Source organism: the organism of the source record quoted next, unplaced genomic scaffold (assembly GCF_019419815.1).
Source record: "Pyrus x bretschneideri cultivar Hongxiangsu unplaced genomic scaffold, Pyrus_bretschneideri_v1 Contig5, whole genome shotgun sequence".
Lineage (NCBI taxonomy): Eukaryota > Viridiplantae > Streptophyta > Magnoliopsida > Rosales > Rosaceae > Pyrus > Pyrus x bretschneideri.
In genome coordinates, this window is record NW_025999787.1 from 4,345,316 (window position 1) to 4,356,151 (window position 10,836).

Sequence of the window (10,836 nt, forward strand, 5' to 3'; positions counted from 1 at the left end):
TGTAATTCTCAATCAATACACTCATAGCAGCTCATTCTTCTTTCTCTCTACAATTTTATGTGAAGATTTTCTTTGCTTTCTTTTTACTTTTGAGATACTGAGCTTGCTGTTAATACAAATTATGTTTAGGGTTTGAACTTAGATTTCTCCTACCCGAAAAGAAGTTCAAAGAAACATAAACATGAAGAAAACAAAGTAGAGAAAGACAAAGTTTTGCAGCCAAAATCATTCTACAGGCTTGCAAGTGAGTGAGAGATGAGATGTGGCTTAGCGATTGATAGAGGCAAAAGAGAGTTGTGTGTGCACCTATGTGAAAGAGGGGAAATGAGTTAACATACATTGACTATTTTACCATTTTACAAGAGACTCACTTGCAGCCTTTTGACGGCAATTCGATGGAAATTTTAACTTTAAATTTGTAACAATTTTCACAACAAAAGTTTAATACTTATTTTTTTTTTTTTACCATAAAAACCATATTCCGAATTTTCTATCAAGGATAATTTAATTACTTTGATCAAGATGATATGTCTTGGTAATATAATCGTATCATCTACAACATCTACAGTGAGCCCCCCCCTCCCCGGCGGCCGGGCGCACGCAGTGACCGAAATACGAATAATTTGGTTGTGCTGCTTTTGCAAGCCTCTGTTTCTTTGCCTTATTTGTTACGTTTATATTTTATCTTGAAAGTTTAACAAAAGCAACCTATTATATACACTAGAAAATCTGTTCACAAACAGTTTACATTTTACAAGTTTCATGACAACATTAAATCTATGATTTGACAATACGATCATAAATAGTGAGCAAATAGAAATTGCTAAAAGTAGATAGTACACAAGTTTTTTTTTATTGGTACACGATAATACATAGGTTAGCACTACAGCCAAGAACTGTTTAAGCAAAATCTATAACTAGGTAAAATTTTAAAAAAAAAAATAACAGTTAATGATTTTACCACAACAATTTATCATTTTAGAGACTGAAAAGACTTACAAACACATTTTAAATGGTATTTCTGTAATATAGAGTGTTTCCTAGGACCACCACGTGTTGCCTTTCTTTTTTTTTTTTTTTTTTTTTCCAATCTATCCAACTCCACTAGAAAAGGAGGGTGAAATTTCGGTTCATGGGACCCTTCCTTCCCAAACACAATATTGGTGAAACCATTCACGGACACAAATTCTCTCGCCGTCCGATCCTTTCGCCGCTAAATCCAACGGCTGCTTCCGCTTAGAATTAGTACAATTACCTAAGTAGTACTGCCTCTCTCTCTCTCTCTCTCTCTCTCTCTGTGTACAAACAAGAGCGTGCTCAAAACGTCTAAAGCTTTATAACGCCAACTCTTTTTGCCTCCACAATAATTGTGCTCTCACCTCCATAAACTTCAAAACTCCACCGGAGAAAAGAACCGGATCCGAGTTCTACTGGGTTGGTCTGAAAAGATCTGAGGAGCAAAAATTTCCACAGGTATTATAGCTCGTTTAATTAATTAACGAACTTTGGTTCGACCTTTTCTTTTCTGTTTATAAAAAGTGTTAAATTTGCTTAGTGCAGTTCTTCTTCTTTCATCTAGTACTGTCATGAAGAAAATCTTATAGCTTTTATTCTCTTTCTTTGTTTTTCACTCATGAATTATTTGCACTTGTCTGTATCAAGTGAATAATTACCATCATATGATTAATTAGTAATATACAATTAAGGAAGCAACTGTTTTTGTGTCAATTATAGCGCACTCAACACTTAAATGGATAAGTTTGTGAGTTGGGTTGGCTCTAAAAACTCCATTAGGATTGCTGGATCTAAGTTATGTTTTTCTTTTTGTTGAAGTGATGAAATGGTAAAAGTTAGTTTTCTTAAAGAGTTATGGAATTAGGGTTTCATAAGAGGAGACGTTGTATTGTTGATTTGTTGAGTAAAATTTTATTTTACGTGTGTTTTTGAATTGCAGGCTTTTATCTCCATCTTTCTCGACTTTTGAATGAGTGGTGGTTAATTGTATGCAGGTTTGTGCTTCAAGGTCTGGCTGCCGACAGCGTTCAAAGCTCAACAGCCAAACAACTGTTTGTGGGAAAGTCTCCACAAGTTCAAAGCGAGTTCCTGACAAGTACTCAAGGTAAACTTTTATCTATCTTTTATTGTTTTCTCTTTTTTATTTACTATTTTCTTCGGGAAGTCATGCATAATTTTCTTGGATTTATGACATTGCTTGGAAATGTTGTTTTCAGCTTGATTGATGTGGCTAGAAGACATGCATGTGTGCTTGCATTTTTTTTGAGGAAGCCAATATATTGGAGCAATTTTTCGAGTTGGAATTCTTTTTAATAATTAAGGGGAAAAAAGTAGTGATCTTGGTGAACTTTAGTGGATGGAGATGAGTGGCTTTAGGCATGAATCACATGTAGCACAACAAAGTCGGCGGGATAAGTTGAGAGTTCATCAAACTTCAAGCCCACCTCACCATCTCGACAATTTAGCAAACAATTCTGGGAAATTGCCACTCCATCCAGGACTAAACCCACATATCGTGCAAGTTCGAAATGTGAGGAATGCGAATTTGCTCTATGATCCAACTATGTTTTCTTCTGAAATGCTCGATTTTTCAATCAATGCAAATGCTCCGTTGTCAGCTCACAGAATCACAATGGCATGTCATGATCAAGATCTAGGTGCAGCTCAACCCGCCGGTGAGAGTCAGAATTTTGGTAACTGGAGAAGTACTCTTAATCCACCTCAAAGCTTAGATTGGGTGAATAATTACACAAGTGGATATCAGGATGTAGTTCAGTCTAGTTTGGCCAACTCATCTGCTGATCAAATTTCTAGTCATCATGTTGCCCAAAAGCACTTCGGAGGAGGAGCAATGCACTTTTCGTCCCCTTCGCTAAAATACGTTAACACTCTCCAAGATGTTGTCACTTCAGCTTCTCAAGGGACACAGCAGGATCAGCTAGAAATGGCTTCAATTGTGCACCAAAGAATCATGGAAAATGAATTTGTTCGCGTTCCAAGCTACGGGAATCAATCAAACACATTGCGCTTCAATAATGCCAGTAATTCTTGGATGGATCGGCAGCCTATCGAGAATCGCCATAATTGGAGTAGTGGTGGTGGCGGGGGACTAGAATTTAGTACTGCAAACAGTGTTGATGAAGAAATGAGGACCGGTATGAGTAGCGATTCCAACCAACAAGGGCTGTCTCTATCACTCTCATCAAATCCACCATCTAATAAACTGCCTGTGGCTCAATTAATTGGGTCTCAAGATTTACATGCGAGCACTGATGATGATGATGATCATCATCATGCACTTAAGGATCTTCAAAATTCGAAAATGGGGAAATCTTCTGGCGGATACTTGTGTTCCATAACAAAGCCATCTATTATTAGCAAAGCTTGTGGAAAATCACATCAAGACATTGTGGGGAATTCTAGTACTAGCGCCTATCGAAGCACTGGTCCTCTGGGTCCTTTCACTGGATATGCAACGATTCTGAAGAGTTCGAAGTTCTTGAAACCGGCTCAACAGCTACTGGATGAATTCTGTAGGGTTAGTGATTCAAAGATACTGAAAACATGTGAGGCATCTGAGAGGATGTCTGGAGATGTGAGTGCTTCAGCCTCAGTTTCAATTTCCATTGAAGCTGGTAATGCAACCGAAACTGAAGTAGTGGCTAAGAGGAACAACTCCGGTGCATCTTCCTCTACGTTTTACGGTTCAACCGAAATTAGCAGTGATGGTGGAGCTGCAAGCATATCTTCTGAGTCCTTTTGGCCGGAGTACCAACAAAAGAAAGCAAAGCTCCTATATATGCAGGAGGAGGTTAGTGATGTTTTATGTCTCCTTTTTAATTATTAGTTACTATGTCGATTTTTCATTTTTTTTTTTTATGTCTTTGCGATAGAGTAGTATCCAACATTGGATCTTGATAACAATGCGGTAAAATGAGGAGGTAATACTTAATTGGTTATGATTGCATTGGAAGAACCTCATGCATGCTATGTATTTTTTAAATGGATTTAGTTAAACCATTATGTGCATGAGGGTTTTAATAGTCATTTTGCACTCTTTTCAAGTGTTTTTTTTTCCATATATTTGTACATACTTGAAATGCACAACGATAATTTGGAGTGCTAATAATATTTCCGTTAAAGAATAAGATTTTTTATTTTCTATTGTTGTTTTATAGGGAAAGGAAGTCTTATGATATAAGTTATGATGTGCAACCTTCTCTTGGACGTTTTAAAATGAGATAGTTTATATATATAAAAAAGCAATTTTTATAGACTTTGTTTCCTTGATAATTGACTTTTTAGAGGTTAAGAGTACTTCATTGATTAACAAGCTTTCATGCCTAGTGCAGCTAGATCTAGCATGGTTTGCGTGGTGCATGAATAATGGCTATCATGGGTCCACGATTACGACTGATTAGAGTTTTACAAAAGTCATATTGATTTGATGGATCTTGACCCCCCATTAAACCACTTACAAGTTTTTAATAGTCCCTGATGACTGTTAAATTTCATCAAGACAATGTCATCTTTGTGCCATAATTATGGGATTAGGCAACTTATTCTCGGCACCCTCTTCGGGCGGTGAAGAATATCATACCACATATTTAGAAATGCAGGTCCTGGACTCTTGATTAACCCCATAAATAACAACGCGAGTCTTGACCCAGTAGGGTTTAGTCATCAGAAAATGATAATTATGTTCCTTAGATGGCCAGTGCGGACGCACACTCACAGTCGTGCGATCTTTCTTACATGCCGATGGCTATGAGCATGACAGTTCTTACTCACAAACCGTTAGATCAGGGTCCAAATGACATTTCTCCCAACAATAGAAGTATAACTTTATCGGCATTTGAGTATCAACTGTTGGATTGTAACCCAATGTGATTGATGAACATTAATGTCATATTAACGAGTTAACTGGTGATCAAACTTGTATGCATGGTGAAGTATAACACATACTTGGATTTAAATCTCCTACCTGGCTTGAGTTCTATCGCCATTTTCAATACAAGAATAGCCGTAGATTTTGTGATACCATTTCTCTTCCCCTACTCAAGGCTTGCGAGGGAAGAGATTGTGGACTGATGAACAGTATGACCATTTTATGTTGCTTGAGTTTGTTGTTTCCTTTTGGTTATATACATTTTCAATTTATGATGTGCTTATCAAAGTATCCGTGTTGCTCTCTATTAATGCTTCTCTATGTTCAGTAATGAGGTTGACAACGTTGATTGTCGAAATTAGTCAGGTTTTGATTTAATTGTTGAATTGTAGCTAGTCTTTGTTGACATTCTGAAAGCAGCAAGTTGAAGTCATATATTTGATATCTTAGCTGAGGAAATATGTCATGTTCATTTGACATGCTTAAATAGGGTTTGTTACATGTAAATACCTGAAGGGAAATGATTTCAACACAACATTTTATTCCCACTGCACACTCTTATTTATTTACGTCATTTCATTTTTATATAATTTATTCAACCCAAAGATACTAAATAAATAAGAATGTGCAAAAAAAAAAAAAAATTGATTGTACATAATCACTTACTGAATTTGAATCTTCAAATAAGAAACTTCATTCTAATCCTTGTTGTCAAAGATGACTTTTAGACTAAAACCATGAGTAAGATCATCATCTAATTTTAGTCCATTGATACATTAATCACCTCATTTATTAATTATATTTTGATGTTTGAATTATTTCTCTTTTTCTTCCTAATTTTAATGTAATAATTATATTTCATTATAATTATAATTTCATTTCATTCATTGTAATATATTTTGTTGTAAACATTTATTAGATAAACTAATTTTTGTTATACAATATATTCCAATATACTTTGTCTTCATCATTTAGGTAGATTAATTCATTTGATATATTTTAATATATATATTTTGATACACACATTTAGGTACATTAATTCAATATAATACATATCAGTGCATGCATTTCGGTACTAATATTTAGTTATACTAGTTCAATATAATATATTTCGGTACTAACATTTAGGTACAATATTTGAGTCTTTCAAGTATGAAGAATTTTAAATAAAATTAATAAATTTAACAAAAAAATTTGTTGGTTAAAAAATAAATTAAAATGTGTATATTAATAAATTCAAATATTTAATGGGAGACATTGAATAAAATACTCATTAATTAATTTGAATTAAGGACACATCAAGGGAATATAATCAATATGTAATCTAACACCAGATTTTTATTAACTTTCAATCTTTTGCAAGGATTAAAGTTAAAAAACCCCATGTTCAAATCATAATTATCAATGGGTTAACACACTCAAATATCTTCACTGCAAGTGTAGGGCCTTGGAAATTAGCTAGATTTCCAGTTAACAGTTGATACCACTTCTTGTTGTCCAGACACTTTCTAGTAAAGTTGAAAACCAAGGTGTCTTCTTGGAATGGGCGACGACCACATTATTTGCTTAAAAGAAACATCCTTTCTGATTGCTGACATAATTTTCCAAGTTGGTTAGCTGTCATCCTATTACTATTATTTTTCGTACCTTTGCCAAGGATTGGTGCAATACTCTGAAAATTCCAAGGATTGGGTGCAATATATTCCGAAAATTCATAATTTTATTGTCGTGGTGAATTTGGAATGTTTCTTTTTCGTTGTGAATCATGGTTCATCCATCAGTAATACTATTAACACAGTTGTGAATTATCAAATTGTCAGCCATGACTTGTGGAACCCCAACACATAGGGTAAATAATGCGATTAGTATAGTGGTAAATGTAAATTTGTAATAGTAATTAAACTTCTAGTGGATATATATTTCCTCTGTTAATGACTTGTAAGACATTATCAACTGATTTGGATTCCCTTTTGTTATCTCTGTTGTGGAATTGAAGGTTAGCAGAAGGTGCAAGCAATATCATCAACAAATGCAAATGGTGGTTGCTTCCTTCGAATCAGTTGCCGGTCTGAGTTCCGCTACGCCGTACATATGCATGGCCCTAAACGCAGTCTCAAGACACTTCAGGTGTCTTACAAATTCCATCAAGGACCAGCTCAAGCACACAAGGAAGGCATTGGGAGAGGAATATATGTCATCCTCTGTAACTGCTGCTGGTACTGCTGGGTGCTGTAGTAAAGGTGAGAAAAATTTCGCCAAGCTAAAGTATATGGGCCTAGGTTTCCAAAAACATAATAAGTCTGGCGGTGGGTCCCTTGTGGGTTTCTCTGAACCCCAACAACACGTCTGGAGACCCCAGAGAGGCCTACCTGAACGTTCTGTAGCCATTCTCAGAACTTGGCTCTTCGAGCATTTTCTTCACCCGTACGTACCCATCTCTCTCTCTCTCTTAATCATTCTCGCTCTCTCTCTCTCTCTCAATCATTCTTTCGTATTCGGGTGATAACTGTTTTTTTTTTATTAGGTATCCTACGGACACAGATAAGCACATGTTAGCCACTCAAACGGGTCTATCTCGAAACCAGGTAGGGTAACCTACTCAATATCTAATGATCATGTCTACAGTTCTTTATCAAGTTGGTTTTTTGTTTGAATAATCAAATTGAATAAGCAATTAGCAAGATTTGAATTAAATAAATAGATAGCCTGTAAGAAAATTAAAGCAAATTAGTAGATAGTCTCGTGTAGGTCACGTGTACTGTTAATTGTGTCATCGTACATGATGACATGTTGCGAGCTTACTTCTTCCTTGTATTTCAAGTCATTTGCATAAGGGTTGTGCTGATATTGACATAATTATGAACCATAATTCAGGTGTCAAACTGGTTCATAAACGCCCGAGTGCGCGTTTGGAAGCCCATGGTTGAAGAAATACACATCCTCGAGACCAGAGGAGGCTCCCTTGAAACTGGCCAAGATCCTATCAATAAGGATGGAAATTCTGCAAATGAAGGCACCAGCAGCAGGCCAAACAATGATCACCAACTAAGCATGAATGTGATGCCCGATAGACAATTAAAGTGCTTGGGAGATGCAGAGCAACGAAATCAGGATATGAAGAGGTCTAGATTGGACTGCCAAGTTTCATCAAGCATGGACGGAGGATTGATGGGTTTTGTCCAGGACCAGCGAGGAGGGTTTGAGGCTGGGGGACTTGGAGCTGTGTCCCTCACTTTGGGTCTTAGACATGGGGTGGAAAGTGCCCAGCAGCAGCAACAACTGCAGCAACAAGAGGATCAGCTTCGGCGGCAACTTGGAGGTCAAATGATACGTGATTATGTGGGATAATTTACGACACGAAGGTTACGCAAAATAAGGACAGGGTGTAGCTCTGCTAGGCTCCCCATTTCGGTCGGCCATGATAGAAAAAAAATTAAAGATTGCAATGGAGTATTAGGTTTAGGATGTGAGGATTAAATTGTGACAGAGAGCTAGTGAGGGGAGCCTGGATAGAATTTGGGTGGAGCGACAGGGTTTTAAAGAACTGTTCATATTAATGTGGTAGAATGTTTCTTCACTATTGAAATTTGAAATATCGACAGGTTGTGAAAAATACGTTGTGACATGAACTTAAGAAAGTTGTATGCGTCCGACCAAATGATTGAAAACATAAAAACGAAGTGTTAAATGTTTGTACGTGTGTAAATTATCCACGGCAGGCTGAGTTCTCGATTTTGTTGCAGACATGGATACGGATGTGGTGACGTGACACGGTAAATGATAAAAAGTAAAGATGCGTTGCAGACATGGATACGGATACGGTGATGTGACATAGTAAATGATAAAAAATAAAGACGCGGACGGCAACAAAAATACAATAATTTATAACAAATATTTCATAGATTTAAAACAAGAGTTTAAATTCATAATATAACAAAGTATTCATGGTCATCAAATTCATTCACTATACATAATAATTAAACTACAACCATAGTAATAAAGGGAATTGTTATTAGCATTTAAAAAATCTCATTCTACACTCCAAACTTTCTATATTAGGAAGGAAAAATACACTTGTGAGGAGTGTAAAATGAGATTTTTGGAGTGCTAATAACACTTCCCATAATAAAAATGGGTATATACTTTATGAGGGTCTTACTCCTTACTGGGAAGGGGATCCTCTCTGAATCTCTTCCTCCTAATCCATAAATTTAGTGGATCCGTGCCATTGAAATTTGATCAAACGGTTGAAGTTATTATAATTTTTAAAGTGGGTCCCTGTTTGTAACCGTTGGATCAAATTTCAATGGCATGAATCCACGGATTTGATGGATTAGAAGGAAGGGATCCGGACAGGATCCCTTTCCACCTTACAGTGCTATTATATGATTTTTTTTTAAATTAATTTTTTGTTTTTGGGAAGGGTTGATTAGTGATACGTAGGAATGAGAAAGAGAGAAAATTGAAACATAGGAGAGGTGAGAGGATTAAAACGTAGGAGTGAAGTGAAACTCACCGTCTCACTTACAAACAATTGAATTTCAAAAGAGAAAACCGGGTCGCTGAAAATTGGGAAATTTAAAAAAATAATCAAATTTAGACACCATATATAATCATAGCCGTCATTTTAATTTTATAATAATTATAACCTAAATTTGATGTAAAAGTACTCATATACCCTTCATATTAGGATTTCTCACAACCACCAAAACACAATTGACGTACTTGATATGTTGGATTATCTTATCTAGGCTCCCATAACATGAATAGGTCCCACTCTCACAAGAGTATATTAGTACTTTTACATTAAATTTTGGTTATAATTATCATAAAATTAAAACGGTGACTATAATTCTATATGGAGTCCCAAATTTGCATAACATGACATTAAGAGTATATTAGTACTTTTACATTAAATTTTGGTTATAATTATCATAAAATTAAAAGGGTGACTATAATTCTATATGGGGTTCAAAATTTGGTTATTTTTCCAAATTCCCTTGAAAATTTAGATTGTCTTCCACAGTTCCAATGAGGCTTATGCCTCTGCTGCTTTGCACCGCTAACCAGTTTCAGAGGCACACGACGAATCGGCGACTAGAATAGTTGGCAGAGGCATGTCCGAACAGTGCCTTGATCGTGTTCAAAGCGTTGACCGTGTCCAAGTTGTGTCCAAGGCATGTCCGCGTGTCAGAATGTCCGACACCATAGAATTTTTGAGTGTCCGTGCAACCTAAGTTCTCGATGGGCAGTTTGGGGACTTTATTCGGGTAATGGGGTTATAAGTTTGGATTTGCACGCATTGGTTGGGCGTGCTAAACTAATGGACTCAACCTCAAATCAACATATAGTGGAAGTGAAATAATTTCCCTACGCACTCTTATTATTTAAAGCAACTTCACCCCTAAAAAAATACGATGGTACTTAGCATATTTAATCTATTTAGTGAACAGTGATAGACCTTAATGAATAGTAATTGGTCAAATGCATCTCCACCCCTAAAAAATGAGCTGGCACAAAGTCTAAAAAATGCGCTGGCACAAACGATCTCCATCCCTACAAAATATGCTGGCATCCAGCTCATTTAAAATATTATTTAATTTTTTTATTCTATAAAATAATAAAAATTGGATAAGAATTTTAATCAATTTTAACGACCACATCCCAAAAACCAAAAAATAAGAGTCCACGTAGAAATTTGGAGCCTTCGAGAGAAAATGAAAGCAACACTATCGACACTAATTAGCTCCAAGAATCTCACTCCTTAGTCCTCCTCTCTCTGCTGCTCCATCTGCCTCCATCCAAAGCCTTTCTCTCCACTGCCGGCTTTCCTCTCTCCAATCGCATCGTCCAAAGCCATCACCACCAACATCCGCATCGGTCTCAGCTGCAAGTCCCAGACCCGCTCTGCAAATTTCTCGTCAGTGATGGCG

At 36.3% G+C, this 10,836-nt stretch overlaps 1 protein-coding gene across 2 annotated transcripts; it reads left to right on the plus strand.

The window, feature by feature from the left end:
• The first annotated feature begins 1,160 nt into the window (after positions 1-1,160).
• On the plus strand, positions 1,161-8,516 carry LOC103964808 (BEL1-like homeodomain protein 9). Of its 2 annotated transcripts, none has more exons than XM_048569204.1 (6): positions 1,161-1,473; positions 1,955-2,119; positions 2,232-3,826; positions 6,900-7,327; positions 7,428-7,488; positions 7,778-8,516. In XM_048569204.1, the coding sequence occupies exons 3-6, from the start codon at positions 2,372-2,374 to the stop codon at positions 8,249-8,251; spliced, it is 2,418 nt and encodes an 805-aa protein (XP_048425161.1). In that variant the 5' UTR covers positions 1,161-1,473; positions 1,955-2,119; positions 2,232-2,371; the 3' UTR covers positions 8,252-8,516. The 2 variants fall into 2 exon arrangements, with proteins under 2 accessions (XP_048425161.1, XP_009376060.2); XM_009377785.3 differs by having other exon boundaries at positions 2,010-2,119.
• Positions 8,517-10,836: the final 2,320 nt, after the last annotated feature.

Bases quoted from the DNA above. Each gene is read 5' to 3' on its own strand.
- LOC103964808 (XM_048569204.1), top strand. From the start codon at position 2,372: ATGGAGATGAGTGGCTTTAGGCATGAATCACATGTAGCACAACAAAGT. The intron at 3,827-6,899 runs GTTAGTGATGTT...GTGGAATTGAAG, and splicing joins TCCTATATATGCAGGAGGAG to GTTAGCAGAAGGTGCAAGCA. The intron at 7,489-7,777 runs GTAGGGTAACCT...ACCATAATTCAG, and splicing joins CGGGTCTATCTCGAAACCAG to GTGTCAAACTGGTTCATAAA.